This window comes from Neoarius graeffei, chromosome 13, assembly GCF_027579695.1.
Source record: "Neoarius graeffei isolate fNeoGra1 chromosome 13, fNeoGra1.pri, whole genome shotgun sequence".
Taxonomy (NCBI): Eukaryota; Metazoa; Chordata; class Actinopteri; order Siluriformes; family Ariidae; genus Neoarius; species Neoarius graeffei.
In genome coordinates, this window is record NC_083581.1 from 55,512,499 (window position 1) to 55,537,639 (window position 25,141).

The following is a 25,141-nucleotide window of genomic DNA, read 5'->3' on the forward strand; positions in this document are numbered from 1 at the left end:
CCATGCGAATGATCCACGATGGCATTCTTACCTTTCTTTTTGTGAAATTACACAAACGTCAAGTTTTCTTTCTTTCTTTCTTTCTTTCTTTCTTTCTTTCTTTCTTTCTCTTTCTTTCTTTCAGTAAATCACCTCACCCGTATATGTCCATAATGAAGTGAGAATAATTGGAGGAGCAATAAAGCGTCATCACTCATCACTGCTCATAGATGTTTTAATTATAAAGACGTATAAACAATATATGAAACTCATGTAGCAACAAGACCAAACGCTTTGCCAGTTCAGGCGTCATCAAGTAGCTAGATCTTCACAGTTGTACAATACAATCAAGTGAATATGTTCATGAACATATCCAAATTCACCATCATAGGCCAACAGATTCAACTTGCGTTACACTGCATTTTCTCCACAAAGCACTGACAGAAGAGAGGGTGAGAGAGAATTCCGGCTCTGCTTGGCCCAGAGTGAAGTCTGACTGTCTCACTGAATATACATGATTATAAATCGGGGGTTTAATCTTTCTCATTTTGGCACGTTGCATAGTTTACCAATAATAAACTAAACGACTAGGGGAAACTTCTGAGGTTTGTGATGGCAGTTACTGAAGAATGATCTATTTTTTCCCCCTCATAGGATCAGTGAACATGCACTCCAATGCAATGCATTACATCACATAGTGTTAAAATACTTTCCGCTGTGTTAAGAGGACAGAGGAGAAAAGCGGCTGAATGTGAGGAATTTAAAAAGCCTGTTCCAAAATAGATTGTGACCCTTCGTACACATAGGCTATTTTACAATACCTGGAAGATAGCAGTTATTTAAACATATCGAAGAATTATGTATTAGACTAAAGTTCTCTTCCCAACAACAAAACATTTCAATTGTGTATATTGAGACCAGCTGCGGGTAAAGTTCGAGTAAGCGCATAGGATGGTGTGTGTGTGTGTGTATGTGTGTGTGTGTGTGTGAATCAAGGCTTATCGCTGCAGTGCTTGAAGAGACTCGAAGGCGCCGCCGCCGAGTACGAGCACTTCTCCACACAGGCAGCGAGCGCCGAGCCTGAGAACGGGTACACGGTGGCGGTGGCCTGTCCGAACGGGGCCAGTGCGCTCGGTACGGCAGACGTGAGCGTTTGGCCCTGGTTAAGGTATGCCACGAGCCGGCGCATCTCCTCCAGAGCCTGCGCCTGCATGAGGATGTAGTTCTTGGCGAGGAGAAGCGTGGCGATTTTAGACAGTTTGCGGACGGACGGGCTGTGTGCGTACGGGATGACGGCGCGCAGGCCGTCGAGCGCATCATTCAGGTCGTGCATGCGCCGACGCTCGCGCGCGTTGATGCTCAGGCGCAGAGAGCGCTGCTCCTTGGGCTTCTTGGCGGCCGGGTGCTTGGGGTCCTCTCCAAAGGCCGGGCTCTGTTTCCGAGCGTCCACGTCGAAACCATCGTCGTCGTCGCTCGTGTGCTCGCCGCCGCTCTCGCCGGATTTGGCCGTCTGCGCCGTGAGGAAGTCTGCAGCCGCGGAGGAGGCGAGCGGGTAGCGGGCAGGACTCGATGCGCCGTGAGCTGCGCCGAAACCCAGCGCCGCTTGGCCGTAACGTTGCGTCAGGTCCAGCAGCGTGTCGTTGCTGATCGATTTCAGCAGATTTTCCTCCCGAGCATTCATTATGAAAAAGTAACGAATTACAAAAATAAAAGTAAAAAGAAGATCAAATCAGAAAGTGAAACCTTATCCGCTGCGTTCGTTCTCTCGGTTTTCTTTGCGCTTTCTCGCGCTGCTCGTCTTCTTCTTCTTCCCTGAAAGTCCTCACAGCCGAGCCCAGGAAATGGGAAAGTTGTAATCTGAGCCAACCTTCTCCAAGCAGCTTCTTCACTCGTGTGCTTGGTCTGGTCACCTTACACCAAGCGTGTGATGTGCTAAAACGCACACGGTTATGAGACGCGCACTTCAGACACCTCGTGCGAACTTGTGCGCGTCCTCGCTGCTGCGCGCGCTGCGTTCTGCCCTCGCCCTGGGCACAGTGTGGCGCGCGCTCCGTCGTACAAGAACGTTAGTAAGAGCGCGAGGCCCCGCGGGATTACCGTGCTGTCCAATCAGCGAGGCGTTTTAATTAAGAGGATTGGAAACCTGCTGTGTCTTCATTGCAACAGCAAAAATCATAAGAGTTGGACAGGATGAAATAATGGCATAAAAGTGTCTGCAATGAACTTCAAAGACTAATATTTTCTGACATTTATTAATGATATTAGACATATTTGATGTATGTTTAATCACTTATTTGATCATACAACAGTAAGGTGGCGTCATGACCTTCAGAAAGCAATGATTTTCTTTGACCCTGGAAAAGCACCCAGGTACTTTAATTCTAGACTTTGCCCTTGACTGTCAAAGTGTACTCTTTGGAATAATAATAATAATAATAATAATAATAATAATAATAATAATAATAATAATACATTGATGAATTAATGATGATGTGCTCTCGGAATGACCCTCTGCCACAGTTTCCGGTACTGCTGAACCTTTCACCATGTGGAATTCAGTGTTAATGCTGATGTGGGTGTTCTGTTTTCCTCTAAATACAACTCGAGACAATGAATTCGTACTCATGTCCGAGAATTCTTTTATTTTACTTTTGTTAAAGTTTTTAAAGCGGATAGTCATACTGTTTGGTGTATAACGTCTTACACATCCTATAGTGGCAAATAAATAACATATCTGCCACTATAAGTGAAAACAAAAGGAATACAGCAACAACAGCAGCAGCAACGTCAACAACAAATAGGACATGATCATTCCAGTGCAGGTCATATTAACGTACATCTGAAAATTTGATTGTATTCTATGCTAGATTTTCCACTGCTGATGAAATGAAGAAGGTAGGCCCACCAAAACTGGCCAGCTTAATAGTTACCGGTGCACAGGAAAGCAAACTATTCTGTATATAGTCTAAATATAAACTGGTGGTTAAATCACCTTTACAGTGTTTACCTGGACTAAATCAATACTGTAGTTGTTATTTCCGCTTAGAAACGGACAGAGCAGTCTGCGCAGTGTTGGGGTATTGATCATCACGTCTGAGACTTAACACTGGTCAGCGTCACTGAACAGTTCCTCGTACAGAGTATAAGTAAGCCGCTGGGACAAGCAGCAACCTGTGCAGCCTGAAACGATCTGCAAACATGCTGCTACTCCCACCATGTGGTCATTGTGTCACATTACATCACTCCATATAGCCGTATATGAATGAGTTCCTTATTCACCCTGCAGTGCACTATTTGGACACCAAGGGTAGACCCAGGCTGAGGGGCAGGAGTGAGTATAAACAGTATAAAATCCCAGAGGCACCCAGAGGGCATTAACTCATATCCCCCCCACTAGCCTATAGTCACACCATGAGGGCACATTTTCTCCCATGTAATAAGAAGCACCTATTGAGGTATTTCACTCACGTGACCAAGTCATGTGATGCTGCCATTTTGGACGGCACGGCTTGAATCAGTTTGAATGCGAGGAAGGCGACAAACGAAAAACATAAAAGAAAAAGGAGCGAGATGCAGAAAACACCTTCACTATCCAGCGACGTAGGGCATTTACAGGGCGAGCAGAGGGAGAGGTATTTGCAAAAATTGAGGTTAGCAGGCTTAGAGAACGACGTTTACCTGCTTCCACCAGGACTGTTCACTGACAGCTAAGATTTGTTCACATTTTCATTTACTTTCGGTCCTCAGGATAAACAGAATGTTATTACATGTCATTGAAATAACTTCTTAGTCTGTTGAGACATGGCCCGTTATAAGTTTTTCCTTTACTGTATTTACTAGTTTACTGAGCGCGCTCCGGGGCTGGCCGGGGCGGGCTAGCGCTCCGGGGCTGGCCGGGGCTAGCTAGCGCTCCGGGGCTGGCCGGGGCTAGCTAGCGCTCCGGGGCTGGCCGGGGCTAGCTAGCGCTCCGGGGCTGGCCGGCGCTAGCTAGCGCTCCGGGGCTGGCCGGCGCTAGCTAGCGCTCCGGGGCTGGCCGGCGCTAGCTAGCGCTCCGGGGCTGGCCGGTGCTAGCTAGCTCAGTAAACTAGTAAATACAGTAAAGGAAAAACTTGAGACTGAAAGGTTTTAACAGTCATCCAAATGACTGAACGTAAACGTTGCTACAGCAACATACTAGGTACTATGATGTTGACATTAGCTAGCTTGCCGTCCAAAATGGCGGACACCGGGGCATCACGTGACCCTGTGACGTCAGGTGAAATACCTCAATATGGCACGTGTAGGAAACCCTTTAGAACACTGCTTCTCAATTTCTCCACTGGAAGGGCACCCATTAGGGAAATTCATCATGGTTCCTCACAGGTATGGGAACCCTATAGGGCACAGCATTACATATTCTCCACTGGAAAGGCATCCTGGAAGGCACTTCATCAGATTTTCTCATGTGTATTGGAACCCTAGAAGGCATTTCATCATGCTTTTTTTCTTCAAGTTGAAGGGAAGAATTGGGATACTTCATCATGTTTTCTTCACTGTAAGGCACCCTAGGGGGCACTTTTTCCACATTTTATTTACTGTAGGGACATCCTATATGGCATTTTTTCAGTGTTTTTTGAACACTGAATCACAGAGAGTGCAAATTCTGTTATTGTTGTTATTGCTGTAAGAAATTAATTACAGAATGTTACTTAGGGCAACATCTTTATTCAATCTGAATCTACTCTGTACATATAATATTAAAATACATATGTTGATAAGAAATTTGGGATTAGATTTTTTTTTAAATCCTGTCATTGATATTTGATTGATTAATGCCATTAATAAGTATTCATCCTACAAAAAACAATGATTTAAAAATATAATTGTAGATGAAAATAAAAGCTTAATCCAATGAAAATCTGTGTCCCAATTTAGCAAACATCATTAAACATGACTTCCAGTCAATCTTAGACAAAAGGTTAAAACTTGCTTCTTTAAAATATGTTATAAACATTTTTCTTTCAAATGTACAGTGGGGGAAATAAGCCATTCAGCACATCAACTAGTTTTTTCTATTAAACGTATTTCCAGTGCAGCTATTCACATTGAATTTTAAGCAGACATTGGTATTAACACAATAAAATTACACAGAAGAGGAAACTGTAATAATCCAATCCATTAAAAAAAGGTATGTGCAATGAAGTGGAATGACACAGGGGAAAAGTATGAACACGTTAACTGAAATTTATTTAATACTTGGTGGAGAAGTCTATATGTTTGCAATGACAGATTCAAGATGCTTCCAGTATGAAAGAAATTAATCTCTCACAGTGTTCATGTTGGATTTTGGCTACTTCTTTTGTTGTGAAACACCTAAATTAGTTTGTGGGAAGCAAATACTTATGCAAGACACTGTATAGCATAATAGTTTTTGGCCTTCTTTGGTCCATGGCCAACATGAGTCTGGACAGAACACTGTAGTGGTTTAGTTGAAAATTCTCATCTCATTATCTGTAGCCGCTTTATCCTTCTACAGGGTCGCAGGCAAGCTGGAGCCTATCCCAGCTGACTACGGGCGAAAGGCGGGGTACACCCTGGACAAGTCACCAGGTCATCACAGGGCTGACACATAGACACAGACAACCATTCACACTCACATTCACACCTACGGTCAATTTAGAGTCACCAGTTAACCTAACCTGCATGTCTTTGGACTGTGGGGGAAACCGGAGCACCCGGAGGAAACCCACGCGGACACGGGGAGAACATGCAAACTCCGCACAGAAAGGCTCTCGCCAGCCACGGGGCTCGAACCCGGACCTTCTTGCTGTGAGGCAACAGCGCTAACCACTACACCACCAGTTGAAAATTCTAACACATTTTAAAAAAAAGTCCCCCAAATGGTTCTTTAAAATGGCAGCATGGTGGTGTAGTGGTTACCACTGTTGCCTCATAGCAAGAAGGTCCTGGGTTCAAGCCTAGCAGCTGGTGAGGGCCTTTCTGTGTGGAGTTTGCATGTTCTCTGTGTGGGTTTCCTCTGGGTGCTCCGGTTTCCCCCACAGTTCAAAGACATGCAGGTTAGGTTAATTGGTGGCTCTAAATTGACTGTAGGTGTGAATGGTTGTTTGCCTCTGTATCAACCCTGTGATAACCTGGTGACTTGTCCAGGGTGTACCCTGCCTTTTGCCCATAGTCAGCTAGGATAGGCTCAGCTTGTCTGCGACCCTGAATAACAGGATAAGCGGCTACAGATGATGGATGGATGGGTTCTTTAAAGATTCCTAAATTAGTTCTTATTTTGCTAACAGGATTATACCTGGAATCCATTCTTACAAAAACATTCAGGGGTTTCCCAAGAGGGACAACCAAAAAACCCTTAAAGTTTCAAAATATAATCATTTTTTGTTTGTCGAGTGTAAATAAGATAACCTTAATCCTATCCTTTTATTTTTATTTTTTTAATGGAAGCTGTTCTGGGGTGGGTTTCCCAAAAGTCTCTTAATGCTAAGAGCATCTTAACTAGGAGAGAGAGTGTTCATTGTAATGCTCGTTCTACCATTTAATGATGTTTTTTGTGCTACGATGCTTTTGGGAAACCCACCCCTGGTTGTTTCTAATGCAAACGAAGTTAAGCTGCAGAATGTTTATTTTCATAGAATTTTGTATCTGGAATTGGAGAAACAAGCTTGACAATAAGCATAGAAGTGCTAGTTGAAATTTTGAGCTGCTTTAAAAGTTAATGTACCGGGACAGATCTGGGTCAGTTTCATTTTCTTGGGCATTTTCTGTTCTCTAGCATCCCCTTAAGCCATTATCTATCTACATTCTATTGTAGTGTGCACATATGATTGAACAAAAACTCAATAGCTATATTGAGCTATAACCCCTATATTTAAGAGTTAAACACAGGCCAATTAAAGGGGAAATCACAAACCTGGTCAAGCAGGTTCCCTTTCAACCACTGCACACAAAGACGAGTAGAGGAAGTGCTCCACCTAACGAAAAACATCTGCTAAAACTGAGGAAACATGATTGACTTACAGTGCTCAGCGTGAATGAGTACACCCCCTTTGAAAGTAACATTTTAAACAATAACTCAATGAACACAATTTCCAAAATGTTGACAAGACAAAGTTTAATATAACATCTGTTTAACTTATAACGTGGAAGTAAGGTTAATAATATAACTTAGATTGCACATTTTTCAGTTTTACTCAAATTAGGGTGGTGCAAAAATGAGTACACCCCACAACAAAAACTACTACATCTAGTACTTTGTATGGCCTCCATGATTTTTAATGAGAGCACCAAGTCTTCTAGGCATGGAATGAACAAGTTGGCGACATTTTGCAACATCAATCTTTTTCCATTCTTCAACAATGACCTCTTTTAGTGACTGGATGCTGGATGGAGAGTGATGCTCAACTTGTCTCTTCAGAATTCCCCATAGGTGTTCGATTGGGTTCAGATCAGGAGACATACTTGGCCACTGAATCACTTTCACCCTGTTCTTCTTCAGAAATCCAACAGTGGCCTTAGATGTGTGTTTAGTCATGTTGGAAAAGTGCACGACGACCAAGGGCATGGAGTGATGGTAGCATCTTCTCTTTCAGTATAGAGCAATACATCTGTGAATTCATAATGACATCAATGAAATGCAGCTCCCCGACACCAGCAGCACTCATGCAGCCCCACATAAGGACACTGCCACCACTATGTTTCACTGTAGGCACCATGCATTTTTCTTTGTATTCCTCACCTTTGCGACACCATACAGTTTTGTAGCCATCAGTTCCAAAAACATTTATCTTGGTCTCATCACTCCAGAGTATAGAGTCCCAGTAGTCTTCATCTTTGTCAGCATGGGCCCTGGCAAACTCTAGGTGGGCTTTTTTGTGCCTGGGCTTTAGGAGAGGATTCTTTCATGGACGGCTTCCATGCATGCCATTCCTCTGCAGTGTACGCCGTATTGTGTCACAGGAAATAGTCACCCCAGTTTGGCTTTCTACTTCTTTAGATAACTGCAGTGAACTTGCATGCCGATTTTCTTCAACGCTTCTTATCAGAAGACGTTCCTGTCGAGGTGTTAACTTCCGTGGATGACCTGGACGTCTCTGTGAGATGGTTGCAGTTCCATCTTTCTTAAATTTTTGTACCACTTTTGCTACAGTATTCTGTATTTACTGATAAGTAAAGCTTTGCTGATCTTCTTGTAGCCTTCACCTTTGTGGTGTAAAAAAATTATTTTCTTTGGGGAATTCTGAAGAGACAAGTTGAGCATCACTCTCGATCCAGCATCCAGTCACTAAAAGAGGTCATTGTTGAAGAATGGAAAAAGATTGATGTTGCAAAATGTCGCCAACTTGTTCATTCCATGCCTAGAAGACTTGGTGCTCTCATTAAAAATCATGGAGGCCATACAAAGTACTAGATGTAGTAGTTTTTGTTGTGGGGTGTACTCATTTTTGCACCACCCTAATTTGAGTAAAACTGAAAAATGTGCAATCTAAGTTATATTATTAACCTTACTTCCACATTATAAGTTAAACAGATGTTATATTAAACTTTGTCTTGTCAACATTTTGGAAATTGTTTGTGTTCATTGAGATATTGTTTAAAATGTTACTTTTCAAAGGGGGTGTACTCATTTACGCTGAACACTGTACATGTTGGGTTTATAGGCTTATGCTTTTCCTCTAACAAAAGAGGTGTGTGTGTGTGTGTGTGTGTGTGTGTGTGTGTGTGTGTGTGTGTGTGTGTGTGTGTGTTTAATGACCCATCCTGACCAATGAGTGTAAGAAGAAAAAAAACATCTGGAAAGCATGATGTCTCTAAAAAGTCAAGCAACCACAGGTTACATGTCCCTGCTAGCTGGCTGGGTGCAGTATAATGTGTGGCACCACCCATCTCCATGTGTTTCAATGACAAAATAGCTGAGTTTCCTCATCACTTTTCTCATCTAAACTCTCTTTCCATCTACAGTGTCTAATTTGAACAGTTTTCCAAATGCTGATATCTGCACATTTAATTTTTTATTTCCCCCAAAAATTAGTTTTTAAAATGTTTTTCTACTACATTGTGAGAATGTGTGGATACACTTGGGAGTGAAGTGATTGACAGTCTTGGTGACACACTTGATCTTGATATAGAGGGTATGGTCTTCCCACCAGATCATGTGCCCTCAGTTGGACTCAGTGGCAAAACATACTGCAGAGGGCTGCTTTTAGTAGGAGAAACTGCAAAACTGTGGGTAAAACAAATGATTATTTACTTAAATTGGGGGCAGATGGACTCAACAGTGATCCTTCCAATTTTCCAAAGAACCAGTGGTGCATGGACATTGACATGTGTCCAGGAGTCAGGTTTCCTAATGTTTATATGTACCTGAGTTTGACGCTGGGGAAATACACAAAGCAAAGCCTGAAGGCATACAAGTTACTGTCTGCTGCTTATTTGTGTTACCTGATGTTTCTAACTCACATTTAAAGGAGAAATTTGTGACACATTTCATAGAAGTAAAAATCTTTTTTATGAGAAGATAAAACACAATTAGTGATCCAAGGTCTTTACAGTGTTTTCTGTATTGAGTCTTCTTCTTGTCATCTATTAGTTTTTACATTTTATATGGAATATATCTGTTTAGAATGTTGGGCTTAATAGGGGATATTTCCATAAATTGTTTTCATATCTAAGGTTAGAAAGTAAGGCATTAGCACATCTAGACCGATTTGATGTTTATGTAAAAACTACTGAAATAGTCAAAACTGTAGGATAAATATTTTCAGCAGACAATACCTTGCAACAGGGCAGCACGGTAGTGTAGTGGTTAGCACTGTCGCCTGGGTTTGAGCCTAGCGGCCAGCAAGGGCCTTTCTGTGTGGAGTTTGTATGTTCTCCCCGTGTCTGCATGGGTTTCCTCTGGGTGCTCCGGTTTCCTCCACAGTCCAAAGACATGCAGGTTAGGTTAATTGGTGGCTCTAAATTGACCATAGATGTGAACGTGAGTGTGAATGGTTGTTTGTCTCTGTGTCAGCCCTGCGATAACCTTGCGACTTGTCCAGGGTGTACCCCGCCTCTCACCCATAGCTGCTTATCCTGTTCTACAGGGTCGCAGGCAGCTTGCCTGCGACCCTGTAGAACAGGATAAGCAGCTACAGATAATGGATGGATGGACAATACCTTGCAGAGTCTCACTTTTATTTGTATATAATTTTCTTTATTAGCTCATCTGGCCGACAGGCGATGAGCTTATGCCATCATGTGTTGTCTGTTGTCTGTCAGTTGTCCATCATCCACATTTCATGAAAATTGCTTCTTCTCTCTCAATTCTTCACTGATTTTTATTCTTTTTGGCAGGAAGGTAGGTCTGCCTGGGCTGCATATAACTTCTACCCAAATTTGCATAATTGCAATTAATATTGAAGATATGGAGTAATTAAGCCCTGACAAGCAGTTTCCACACAAATTGCTTCTTCTCCCTCAATTCTTCACCAAGTTTGATTCTTTCTGGCATGAAGGTGGGGTACCTAGGGTGCATATTACTTCTACCCCAATTTGGGCTGGAGTGAGCTATGCCGTCATTGACGGACTCGTTATATGATTTTACCCCAAAATCCAACATACCTGACACAAAATAACAACTGCAAATCCACTTTTGAGTGCCTAGATTCCAGTTGATTCTGCTAATTGCAGAGATCCATTTACTTCTCTTAGCTTTCAGCAGTCTGTAAAAAGATAGCTTTGATTTCTTGTTGCATCCATTTGTATAGTGATTTGCACAATGTTCTTTCCCATTTTAGATGTGTGTGTGTGTGTGTGTGTGTGTGTGTGTGTGTGTGTGTGTGTGTGTGATGTCACGTGCAAACCCTATATTGGGAGAAGGGGGTGGGCCTACAAAACGAATAGGTGTACCTAACTTAGACTCTCTCTCCTGCACAAATTCTGGCTCCAAATTTTACAACATGGCAGAGGAAATTTGTCTTCTTTTCTATGGAATGGAAGGGCATGGAGCCATGCCATCCATGTTTTTTTTGTTTGTTTTTTATTTTACAGTCATTGATCCTGACTAATGACAAACTGTTTATCCTGATGTTCTAGAGTTTCTGCAGTCATAACTCACTTTCTGCTGTTGTAGAAGCCCGATTATCATCCTTGCTTCCATGGATAATCTCACATGGATACTGTAAACTTGAACCTAAGAACTGCTCCTGTAGTAGTGCTCATCCCAGGACTCTCATTAACAATATGCTTATACTGAACTTCCATTCAACAGATTTAGTTCTGTTTGACTTTATAGCATACACCTGTATACAGTGTTGGGTAAGTTACTTTAAAAATGTAATTCGTTACAGTTACAAGTTACCTTGTTTAAAATGTAATTGTAGTGTAACTTTTTCAATTACTTTTAAAAAGTAATGTAACTAGTTACTTTTGGATTACTTTTTAATTACTTTAAGGTTTTAATGAATATTGACCCATGTTCACCATTTAATTTTTGAAAACCGACAGTGCGAACCTTAAAGCAGTACTAAGCTGAGAGGGAATTGCTGACAAGCAATCACAGGAGGTCCATAAGAGATGCTTGCACCGTGCATGTGATTCTCAGACTCCTGTCATAGGGGCCATACTCTTCTGTTCCTCCCCTAGGCTCTACCGTTTTCACAGTTTGCAGACTACACAAGCAGGTTCAGAAACCACTTCTTTCCCACAGCGGTCACCTTATTGAACTCTTCCCAAAGACCAGTCTTTCGTTCCCCTCTATCCACACCTTACCATCCATATAGTGTTCCTCTTCAATTCACATCTGTATAGCCCTATCTACAGTGGTATAGGATTACCTGTATAATGATTCCATCTGTATTCATCACATTTATTTATACCATGCTATTTTTCATTCCCCTGTGCATTGTACTGCCATAACTACATTGTACATACTCTGCGCATACATGCTCTGCACATATAACCATCTTTACTTACACTAGCTGTAAATAACGGCATTTTGTCTCTAAATACTGCATTATGTGCAGTCTGCACGTGTTGCACTTGATTAGATGCCAAACTGCATTTCATTACTTCATACATGTGCAATGACAATGAAGTGTTCTACTTTAATCTAGTAATAAATAACCAAAGTGAGACTTTTACATCACATTTTATTTTTCTTGTTTTTCTCTTTGCTTGTAAAATGAAACATGGCACAATACAGTCCATCAAGAATTAAGACTGACGATGGGTAGTCAGTCATTGAACATTTAAGAGTCAATGGAATGTTGATTACAAAAAAATACAATAAACAATAAACACATTCAAGTGAATGGTAGTAGCCTAGCACGTAGCTAACTAGGGAAACGACATGTGTGCTTAACCGTTGTTGTGATATATGACATTGAATAAATCGTACATCATTATATTATGTTGCCCACTGGGATTAATAACAACCATGGTATGTAGGTGGGTGTCAGTTGTTCTAGAGCTGGTAGTTCAACATATTTCGTCAGCATAGCCTACCTTGCTGTTAATGTGCTTACAACCTCAAAATGAATGCCTTCTGATCGGAAATAAACCAGTGAGTTGCACTTACCTCTAAATGTTTCCTTAGGTTTGACATAGACTGCTTCGACGTGGACAGCTTCTTGATGGCCGGCAAACACTGCTTGCATTGGACAGTTAAATTTTAGCCATTTTCAGTGATGTAGATGAAATGCTTCTTAAATTTCCAATGCTTGAAGGCGTCTGACATGACTGCTGCTTGAGCTGAACTGAACCAAACCGCGCGCTTCTTGCTGCTCTAGTGCTCAAGCACAGAAACGGAGTGGCGCTGCTGCTGGCAAACATGATAGGAAAACCCAGGACAGACAAGGAGCCGTGGCGGGAAACGGCAAAATTATGCGCAAAGCAATAAAAATATCCTTGCTCATGTCGCAAAGGTTTTTGTTTTTCAAATGTAACTAAAATTGTAATTCTCAATATTTCCATAAGTAACTGTAACTGAATTACATATTTTCCTGTTGTAACTGTAACTAATTACAGTTACACTTTTTTTGTAATTAAATTACGTAACGTCGTTACATGTAATTCGTTACTCCCCAACACTGCCTGTATAGTATACAAAGTAATGATTTACCATCCAGCATAACATTAAACCACTGAGAGGTGGTATGAATAACATTGATTATCTCATTACCCTGGCATCTGTCAGGGGGTGGGATATATTAGGCAGCAAGTGAGCAGTTAAGTCTCAGAGTTGATGTGTTGGAAACCAGAAAAATGTGCAGTATCTGAGTAACTTTGACAAGGGCCAAATTGTGATGGTGAGATGACTGGGTCAGAGCATCTCCAAAACAGCAGGTCTTGTGGGGTGTTTCCAGTATGCAGTAGTTAGTACCTACCAAATGTGGTTCAAGGAAGGACAACTGGTGAACCAGCAACAGGGCCATGGGTGTCCAACACTCACTGATGTGTGTGGGGAGCAAAGGATAACCTGTCTGGTCCAATACCTCAGAACAGTTACTGTAGCACAAATTCCATCCATCCATCCATCCATCCATCCATCCATCCATCCATCCATCCATCCATCCATCCATCCATCCATTTTCTTCCACTTATCCAAAGTTGGGTCATGGTGGCAGCAGGCTAAGCAGGGTATTCCAGGCATCCCTCTCCCCAGCAATGCTTTCCAGTTTCTCCTGGGGGATCCCAAGGTGCTCCCAAGCCAGATGAGATATATAATCTCTCCAGCATGTTCTGGGTCCACCCTGAGGTCTCCTCCCAGTTGAACGTGCCCAGAAAACCTCCAAAAGGAGGTGCCTGGGAGGCATCTTATTCAGATGCCTGAACCACCTCAGCTGACTCCTTTTGACATGAAGGAGCAGCAGCTCTACTCCGAGATCCCTCCAGGTGTCTGAGCTCCTCATCCTTTCTCTAAGGGTGAGCCCAGCCACCCTACAGAGAAAGCTAATTTCAGTCGCTTGTATCCGCGATCTCATCCTTTTGGTTACTACCCAAAGCTCATGACTATAGGTGAGGGTTGGAACATAGATCTCATCTCATCTCATTATCTCTAGCCACTTTATCCTGTTCGACAGGGTCGCAGGCAAGCTGGAGCCTATCCCAGCTGACTACGGGTGAAAGGTGGGGTACACCCTGGACAAGTCACCAGGTCATCACAGGGCTGACACATACACACAGACAACCATTCACACTCACATTCACACCTACGGTCAATTTAGAGTCACCAGTTAACCTAACCTGCATGTCTTTGGACTGTGGGGGAAACTGGAGCACCCGGAGGAAACCCATGCGGACACGGGGAGAACATGCAAACTCCACACAGAAAGGCCCTCACTGGCCACAGGGCTCGAACCCAGACCTTCTTGCTGTGAGGCGACAGCGCTAACCACTACACCACCATGCCGCCCTGGAACATAGATTGACCGATAAATCGAAAACTTTGCCTTCTGGTTCAGCTCCCTTTTCACCACAATGGACCAGTACAACGCCCACATTACTGCTGATGCTGCCCCAATCCACCCATCCATCTCACGCTCCATTTTACCATCACTCATGAACAAGACCCTGAGATACTTGACCCTGAGGTACTTGAACTTTTTCAGCAATTTGTATCACAAATTGCTGAAAAAAATTAATGCTGGCTATGATAGAAAGGTGTCAAAATACACAGTGCATTGCAGCTTGCTGAGTATGTGGCTGTCCAGCTGTAGACCAGTCAGAATGCCCCTGCCAACCCCTGTCTACTGCCAAAAGTGCCTACAGTGGTCGTGTGAGCATCAGAACTGGTCCATGGAGCAATGTAAGAAGGTGGCCTGGTCTGATGAATCACATTCTTTTACCTCATGTTGATGGCTGTGTGCATGTGCATCACTTACTTGGGGAAAAGATGGCACCAGGATGCACAATGGGAAGAAGGCAAGCTGGTAGAGGTAGCATGATGCTCTGGGCAATGCTTTGCTGGTAAAACTTGGGTCCTTGCATTCACATGAATGTTACTTTGACACATGCCACTTACCTAAACATTGTTGCAGACCAAGTACACCCCTTCATGGCAACAGTGTTCCCTAATGGCAGTGGCCTCTTTCAGAAGAATAATGCGCCCTGCCACACTGCAAACATTGTGTAGGAATGGTTTGAGGAGCATGACAAAGTGCTCACGATATTGACTTGTCCCCCAAATTCCCCAAATCTCAATCTGATCAATCATCTGTGGGATGCACTGGACAAGCCTGTTTGATCTATTGAGGTCTCACTTTGCAACTTACAGGATCTGCTGCTGGTGTTTTGGTGCCAGATACCACAGGACACTTTCGAAGGTCTTGTAGAGTCTATGCATGGATGGGCCAGAACTGTTTTGGTGGCACAAAGAGGATTTACACAATGTTAGGCAGGGGGTTTTAATGTATGGCTGATTGGTGTATATCCAGTGTCATCCAGAAGCCAATGGGTTTCCTCTTGAGTCTGCTTCCTCTCAAAGTTTCTTCCTCATGTTTTTTTCATCAGAGTTTTTCCTTGCCATCGTTGCCTCTGGCTTGCTCTTTAAAGATTTAGAACTACATTGGGATTCTTGTAAAGATTTCTGCTTTAGGACAATGTCTGTAATTAAAACAATCTACAAATAAAATGGAATTTAATTATAAATGCAGCAATATTCTGTTTAGAGGAGGTGACTATCACAATAAATGTGAGGTATGATGAACTTGTGTTTAATTAAAAAAATGGGATTTTTGTGTTCAGTTACAGGTTTGATGTTCAGCCAGGGATGGATTACCAACTAAGCCTATTGGGCACATGCCCAAAAACCCTGTCCACTAGGGGGCCTTCAATAAGCATAGATTTGACTAGGCCCTTACATTGTCACAAATGATAAATAGAACACTGAATGTAAAGTCACATCATCTAAAATAAATTTGGAAACATTTTTGGTGTGTGGATCTGAATTTGTATCCAATGAACAGTCAGTTAACCTAACCTTATCCCTAACTGTTTAAAAGATGTATTAGTCAAGATTAGTCAAAATTGGTCAGTATTAGGTCTCTAGTGGCTAAGTGTGGGGGATTTCAATATTTTCATGATTATTTTTAACCAATTAAGCCTGCCCCCTATTCTTGCCCATGTTCACGAAGCTCTTCCCTCAAGTTCTACCATGGCCTACAAAGTAGACTTCAACTAGAATCAGAATTTGCATGGATTAGGGTTAACATTGGCATGGCATCATTTTCAAGTGATAAGCTAGACTGTTTACTTATTAAGGGTATTGCCTTACTATTGCAGCTCCCTGTAGTGCTGGGGACCAGACACAGACACTGGAACTGCCTGTTCATCACTGCCACTGTAGCGAGCTCGGGGTGCTGTCCTTTCAGCGCCACTGTGGCAGCATGGCGAGGAGCGCTTGCACTGTTGTACATTAGGGCCTCTGGTCCACTATCATCATAGTAAACCCCCCCCCAGCTCTGAAACAGCTGTCATTGGGGACCAGGCCCAGAGCACATCTCTCCTGGAGAGGCCATTGGCATTTCCATGGTGGACCCCTGTTCAATGTTGGATCTGGAACAAGAAATTCTGCAATTCTGAGTCTTTGGCCTTGGACATGCAATGTAGGGGAGCATGATCTGTAAGGAGAATGAATGTCCAGTGAGATTATTTTGCAATTCCTCCATACCCCATTTAATGGCAAGTTCCTGTTCCACAGCACCACTCAGTGAGGGTCAGCTTTCTACTTGCATATGATCAGATTTTCTTCTCCATCAAACTCCTGTGAGAGGACTGCACCCAGGCTAGTCTTGGAGGTATCGGTCTGGACCAAGAAGGGTTGGGAAAAGTCCGGGTTTCTGAGCACTGGCGAGCTGATGAAGGCTGTTTTTAGAACTTGAAAAGATTGTTTGGCTTTTGCAGTCCAGTAAACCTTGTCTGGCTCTCCCTTCCTGGTCAGGTTTGAAAGTGGGAAAGCTATAGAGGAGAAATTATCACAAATCTCCTATAATATCCAGCAAAGCCCAAGAAGTCATGTATCTACTTTTTTATGTGGGTCAGGTGTAGTTCCTGATGGTCTCAATCTTCTTCTTCTTCTTCTTCTTCTTCTTCTTCTTTGGTTTAAGGTATCCCTGACCAATGCAGTAGCTCAGGTGCTGTGCCTCTGAACCCAAGATGGCATTTGAGGGGATTTGCTGTTCGTCAAGTCAAGTCAATTTTATTTGTATAGTGCTTTTAACAACAGACATTGTGACAAAGCAGTTTTACAGAAGAATATACATTTTAAACATATAAATGTATCCTTCATGAGCAAGCCTGTGGTGATGGTGGCAAGGAAAAACTCCCTGAGATGACATGAGGAAGAAACCTTGAGAGGAACCAGATTCAAGTGGAGAACCCATCCTCATTTGGGTGATAACAGCATAATTATCAATAACTCGCTTCTATAACTGTGTCCTAAATGATCAAAAAGTGCAATGTGTAACCAGGAAATTCATTATAGTTTAGACATTATTTCTACTTTGTTGAAGCTATCAACTGTTCATTTATGGGGACTTGAGTGCACTACTGTTCATGACAACTGCAGTCCTAAAGCTATCATGGTAATTGAAGCCCAACTGTTTGTATTATTTGTTTGAAGCCACCTTCTAAGCATGTGTTTAGGCTGTCAATATGGGGCCATCTTCCACAGGAGTGAAGCAATGAGAACATTGCCAGAAGTAGGACATCACAATGGATCAGGCAGGTCTGGAGAGGAGGAGAGGTCAGCATCACTGGTATCTCAGGATTGGTATGTTTAGAGAGAGAGAGAGAGAGAGAGAGAGAGAGAGAGAGAGATTGTTAGGTATGCCCACTGTCACAAAATAGTTAAGAACAGTGTACACTGTGTACTCAGTGCAACAGGGACTCTAGCAAGACTAACTATGATGGCATAACTAAAAGGAAAAACCAGACGTTAACACAGACATGAGGATGCCTGGGGACATAAGGCAGCTGGGCCATAGAAGGTTCACGCTGCACGCTGCATGCTGCACGCTACACGCGTGTAAAGAAAAGTGGACAAACGTAGCATGACTTGCTCTGGGCCATAGAACGGCGTTCACGTTGCACGCTGCACACTTCACGCGTGAAGCGAGAAATGAACATGCACACTTTTTTCTAGGCGTGAAGATGGAAATTCCAGTCAATGCATGCGGTCACCGCCGCGCCAGCCAATCAGAACGGGTCTAGGGAGATAACTCTATGCTTTCAGGGGAAAACTTCAGAAAAAATATAATTGAATGGTATAATTGAAAAATAGTTCTTCATCGGGATTGTCAAGCAGATTATAGAATGTTCGGTGAAATTCACCACGGGTTTCTCTCAGAAGGAAGTGTTCTCGGCTCCAAATTCTGTTCCTTTTTCTCTTCCTCTGTCTCAGTAAAAGCAGAATGAGGCAATCGTCGTCATCCGAAGAGTCCATATTGTTGGTTACTCGGTCAAAGTAGAACAGACGCAACACGTGAACATCCAAGCATGAAGTTTAATGGCCCAGGGTCTGGTTCTTCACGTGAACGTGTAGCGTGCAGCATGCAGCGTGCAGCGTGAACCTTCTATGGCCCAGCTGCCTAAAGCAGCCAGCCACTCTACTGTCAACAAATCTGAGTGAATGTGAGTGAGTGGGGTTTTTGAGAGGGCTATTTGTTGGTATAAATATTTTATTTATTTATTTATTTATTTATGCATTTATACATACATACATACATACATACATACATAAGAATTGTCTGTGCAGAGATCCTGGCTTATAATAATAATAATAATAATAATAACAATAATAATAGGACAGCATGGTGGTGTTGTGGTTAACACTGTCGCCTCACAGCAAGAAGGTCCTCGGTTCGAGCCCAGTGGCCGGTGAGGGCCTTTCTGTATGGAGTTTGCATGTTCTCCCTGTGTCTTTGTGGGTTTCCTCCAGGTGCTCTGGTTTCCTCCACAGTCCAAATACATGCAGGTTGGGCTAACTGGTGACTCTAAATTGACTGTAGGTGTGAATGTGAGTGTGAACGGTTGTTTGTCTCTATGTGTCAGTCCTGTGATGATCTGATGACTTGTCCAGGGTGTACCCTGCCTCTCGCCCATAGTCAGCTGGGATAGGCTCCAGCTTGCCTGCGACCCTGTAGAACAGGATAAAGTGGCTAGAGATAATGAGATGAGATGAGATGAGATAATAATAATAGGACAGCGGCGGCACGGTGGTGTAGTGGTTAGCGCTGTCGCCTCACAGCAAGAAGGTCCTCAGTTCGAGCCCAGTGGCCGGTGAGGGCCTTTCTGTGTGGAGTTTGCACGTTCTCCCTGTGTCTGTGTGGGTTTCCTCTAGGTGCTCTGGTTTCCCCCAAAGACATGCAGGTTGGGCTAATTGGTGGCTCTAAATTGACCGTAGATGTGAATGTGAGTGTGAACGGTTGTTTGTCTCTATGTGTCAGTCCTGTGATGATCTGATGACTTTTCCAGGGTGTACCCCGCCTCTCGCCCATAGTCAGCTGGGATAGGCTCCAGCTTGCCTGCGACCCTGTAGAACAGGATAAGCGGCTACAGATAATGGATGGATGGATAATAATAATAATAATAATAATATGCTTAAATTATATAGTGCCTTTATTGTAAAGCCAGATTGCTTTACAATTACAGGAAACAAAACAAACAAACAAACAAAAACAACCCAATATTGATTTTTTAAAAAAAATCAACAAAAAGTAGTAGGCACACTGAAAGTGATCAGACACTATGCTCAATCCACGGTGGGTAGGCAGACACATGTCATGCACAGTGGCTCAAGACCTGAGAAAATTTGTCGCTTAATCTTGGGTCTGAAGCTCCCACTACCAGCAACCAGCAGATAATTTTAAGCAGTAACAAAAAAAAACAGTAAAACAAAGGGAAAATATCATACCTACAAACACAGGAAAAAATAAGAAATAAAGAAAAGAAAATACTGGTGAAAGGCATTAGATAAAAGGTGCACAGCATACTCTCAACCAGAATATATGCTGTCACTGCTGGCTGTTACATTGTTAAAGACAGTTTAAAACACTGCTGGCCTTGGCGGATGAGTTTGAAAAGCAAAGAAAAGCAAGAAAGAAGCCAGTAGCCTAAGGTAAATTTGCCTACTGTGTATCCCTGAGGCTACAAAATACTTTTAATGGATGTGTAATCTAGAAATGAATGTGTTTTTTGTATGTGATGAGGGGTTGTCAGGCCTCCATGCATAGGGGAGGGTGGCCCCACATTCAACATACAACAGTTTACATAGAACTGCATTGTTACCAGTGGTGGCTGTTTTGTTGTTGTTGTTGTTGTTGTTATTGTTTTTAAATAGTGAGATCACATGTGTCTGTACTGTATCCACAGGACAGCTAGCTAGTAGGACCTATGAATTAAAAAAAAAAAAATCCAGAACAGATACAAATAATAAAACATAACTTTATTCTTACAATTAATTTACAATATTTACCAATTATAATGATAAAATAAGCAAATAAAATGGTTACAGATTAGGCTATATACCACTACTGCAGCTCCAAGCCCTCAGTTTGACTGCTGCCAATATAAGTTTGTGATGTCATGTCATGTTCAGATCAGAAATCAGAAATCAGAATTACTTTATTCATCCCCGGAGGGAAATTCAAATGACTGAAATTGAATTACTGAAATGGTTCATGACCATTTCAGTAATTGGCAGTTGGTTAAGAGGCTCAGCTCCTTTGAAAGATCTCCCAATCTTCATATGGAGAAGCTGTGTATCTGAGTGGAACAAGCAAAGAGTGAACTGTACAGTAAAAATGTTTTTCGATGCAAAATTCATCCCCAGTTAACCCTCAGTGAAGTGCTGCATCTAGCAAGATACAAAACAATGTATGAAAAGCTTATTATCCAATGAGTGTAACTCTTCACACATTAAATAAACCACAGTATCCCATTTGTATCCCACAGCTTTCATTGTTTTGGACTGAGGAAAGGTAATAATCAGAGAAATGTGATTTTAATTGTATGCATTTTAGCTGAAATGACTAGCTAGCAGAATTAGTCCTGATATGATGGTCCTTTGATACAAAAATTAACAATCAAGCTTAATATTAGCTAGCTAGGCTGCAATAGTAAAACTTCACCTCTATGGTTTCACACTATTGCAGACAGCATGCACTTACAGTCAGGGGCGCAGATAGGATTTTTGAACTGGGGGGGACTGAGCTGTCAGCAAATGATTCCATTTTGTATATATATATATATATATATATATATATATATATATATATATATATATACACTACCGTTCAAAAGTTTGGGGTCACTTTGAAATGTCCTTATTTTTGAAAGAAAAGCACTGTTCTTTTCAATGAAGATCACTTTAAACTAATCAGAAATACACTCTATACATTGCTAATGTGGTAAATGACTATTCTAGCTGCAAATGTCTGGTTTTTGGTGCAATATCTCCATAGGTGTATAGAGGCCCATTTCCAGCAACTATCACTCCAGTGTTCTAATGGTACAATGTGTTTGCTCATTGCCTCAGAAGGCTAATGGATGATTAGAAAACCCTTGTACAATCATGTTAGCACAGCTGAAAACAGTTGAGCTCTTTAGAGAAGCTATAAAACTGACCTTCCTTTGAGCAGATTGAGTTTCTGGAGCATCACATTTGTGGGGTCGATTAAATGCTCAAAATGGCCAGAAAAATGTCTTGACTATATTTTCTATTCATTTTACAACTTATGGTGGTAAATAAAAGTGTGACTTTTCATGGAAAACACAAAATTGTCTGGGTGACCCCAAACTTTTGAACGGTAGTGTGTATACATGTTATTTCACCTCCCTCACTGCCATCACCAGGAACTACCTGCAGGCCAGGACAATGATAACATTTTAACATAGCCTATGGAAATCCAAAGTTTACACATTATCATCACGCACAGAAACTGCAAAACTGCAAAACTAGTTTTAAAACCGCTAAGTTCCAACTGTTAAACATAGCGAGAGGCTGGGCTACATGTGTGTGTGTAAAGTGTAAACCAGTGCATCCTGACTTTCTAACTATGCCTGTGTGTTGCGTGAGCGGCAGTCAGTCAACAACTCTTCGCAAAGTTTCCTTATGAAACAATATGCTCGCTGAAATTATGGCAGGGAACGCCAGATTAAACATTAGAACTGCCTTCTGAGCACTGTATCTACAGGCTACCACTGAAAGAAGGAGGCTACCAGAAAGGCATCTCTACTCCGTACGATTTTACTTTCACTACGACATTACTTTGAACAGACTATCAAAAAATTGCAAGGTGATATGATAAAGTAAGGCACAGTTTACTTACAGTCGTTTTTTTTTTTGAAAAAACGATGCAATCGTTTTCTGCCTTTTGGCACCCTTCATCATGCCGTGTTGGGGTCCTGAACTAGGAGGAGCTGTCCCCGATATGCCTGTCAAACTTGTAACCATAGCAACCAAGCTCGAGCTCGCAACCTGTGCAGTCTGCGCAGTTGCAACTATGTATATAAACCGAATGGTAATTAGTCTTTGGATTTTTCCGTGAGGTTTGCCTTATGCAAAGAAAGACAGCATAGACGTTTTTTCCTCCCTATAAGTGGGGGGGACCGAACGAGGTGAATTTAAATCTGGGTGGGACGAATCCCCCCCGTCCCCCCCTCTATCTGCGCCCGTGCTTACAGTATACTGATGTCCCAAACAATAGCTTCTGCATTGAATACTTCAATATTTCTTCAGAATCAGAAATATTCAGAATCAACAAAGCAGCAGAAAAACTTCTTACCAATAATATTGTCAGTGCTTTACTAAAGAAATTACTGAAGTGTCCAAAAATATGCAGAATAATTTGTTTGACCTTTAGCATATTGATTTGATGTATGTCCTTTATATGAAAACAGGGTTTTGAGCCCAGGATACTGTGTGGAGTTTCACATGTTTTCCTCAGCATGGGTTTCCTCTGGGTTCTCTGGTTTCCTCCCACCTCCCAGAAACATGCCAGTAGGTGGATTGGCTATGCTAAATTGCCTTTAGGTGTGACTGAGTGTGTGAATGTGTGTGCATGGTGCCCTGCAATGGATTGGCATCCTATCCTGAATTCCTGCCTCATGCAAAGGGTTCCCAGGATAGACTCCAGATCCAGTACAATCTTGACCTGGATAAAGCGGTCACTGGAGATGAACAAAAGAATGTGAATGCAGGTGATATGTAAAACAAAGCAAATCATGGAGGAAGTCTTTGTACATTTAGCAATGATGTTGTACACTATATGGCCAAATGTATGTGGACACCTGAGTATCACATCCATATGTGTTTGCTGAACATCCCATTCCAGATTTAGACCCCACTCTGTTCTTGTAATAACCTCCACTCTACTGGGAAGGTTTTTCACGAGATTTGTCTGTGGAGATTTGCCCATTCAGCCACAAGAGCATGAGTGAGGTTGGGCACTGATGTTGAGTTAAAAGGCCTCCCAAAGGTGTTCGATGGGCTTGAGGTCAGGGCTCTGTACAGGTCATTTCTTTCACTCCGACTTGCAAATCATATCTTTATTGACCTCACTTTAATAGTGCACAGGTTTGGGACCCTTATTCCAGTGAAGGAAACTGTATTGTTACAGCATACAAAGACATCCTATACAGTGGTGCTTGAAAGTTTGTGAACCCTTTAGAATTTTCTATATTTCTGCACAAATATGACCTAAAACATCATCAGATTTTCACACAAGGCCTAAAAGTAGATAAAGAGAACCCAGTTAAACAAATGAGACAACAATATTATACTTAGTTATTTATTTATTGAGGAAAATGATCCAATATTACATATCTGTGAGTGGCAAAAGTATATGAACCTTCGCATTCAGTATCTGGTGTGACCCCCTTGTGCAGTAATAACTGCAACTAAAAGTTTCCGGTAACTGTTGATCAGTCCTGCACACCAGCTTGAGGGAATTTTAGCCCATTCCTCCGTACAGAACAGCTTCAACTCTGGGATGTTGGTGGGTTTCCTCACATGAACTGCTCGCTTCAGGTCCTTCCACAACATTTCAATTGGATTAAGGTCAGGACTTTGACTTGGCCATTCCAAAACATTAGCTTTATTCTTCTTTAACCATTCTTTGGTAGAACGACTTGTGTGCTTAGGGTTGTTGTCTTGCTGCATGACCCACCTTCTCTTGAGATTCAGTTCACAGACAGATGTCCTGACATTTTCCTTCAGAATTTGCTGGTATAATTCAGAATTCATTGTTCCATCAATGATGGCAAGCCATCCTGGTCCAGATGCAGCAAAACAGGCCTAAACCATGATACTACCACCATCACCATGTTTCACAGATGGGATAAGGTTCTTATTCTGGAATGCAGCATTTTCCTTTCTCCAAACATAATGTTTCTCATTTAAACCAAAAAGTTCTATTTTAGTCTCATCCATCCACCAAACATTTTCCAATTGAGGTATTTCACTCACGTGACCAAGTCATGTGACACTGCCATTTTGGACGGCACGGCTCGAATCAGTTTGAAAGCGAGGAAGGCAACAAACGAAAAACATAAAAGAAAAAGGAGCGAGATGCAGAAAACACCTTCACTATCCAGCGACGTAGGGCATTTACAGGGCGAGCAGAGGGAGAGGTATTTGCAAAAATGGAGGTTAGCAGGCTTGGAGAACGACGTTTACCTGCTTCCACCAGGATTGTTCACTGACAGCTAAGGTTTGTTCACATTTTCATTTACTTTCGGTCCTCAGGATAAACAAAATGTTATTACATGTCATTGAAATAACTTCTTAGTCTGTTGAGACATGGCCCATTATAAGTTTTTCCTTTACTGTATTTACTAGTTTACTGAGCGCGCTCCGGGGCTGGCTGGCTGGTGCTAGCTAGCTAGCGCTCCGGGGCTGGCTAGCTAGCTAGCGCTCCGGGGCTGGCTGGCTGGCTGGCTAGCTAGCCAGCTCCGGGGCTGGCTGGCTGGCTGGCGCTCCGGGGCGGGCTGGCTGGCTAGCTAGCCAGCTCCGGGGCTGGCTGGCTGGCTGGTGCTCCGGGGCGGGCTGGCTGGCTGGCTAGCGCTCTGGGGCTGGCTGGCTGGCTAGCGCTCCGGGGCTGGCTGGCTGGCTAGCTAGCGCTCCGGGGCTGGCTGGCTAGCTAGTGCTCCGGGGCTGGCTGGCTGGCTAGCTAGTGCTCCG

At 42.6% G+C, this 25,141-nt stretch overlaps 1 protein-coding gene across 1 annotated transcript; it reads right to left on the reverse strand.

The window, feature by feature from the left end:
- Positions 1-231: 231 nt before the first annotated feature.
- bhlhe23 (basic helix-loop-helix family, member e23) lies at positions 232-1,942 on the reverse strand. Its single transcript, XM_060936895.1, has one exon. The coding sequence runs from the start codon at positions 1,658-1,660 to the stop codon at positions 971-973; it is 690 nt and encodes a 229-aa protein (XP_060792878.1). The 5' UTR covers positions 1,661-1,942; the 3' UTR covers positions 232-970.
- Positions 1,943-25,141: the final 23,199 nt, after the last annotated feature.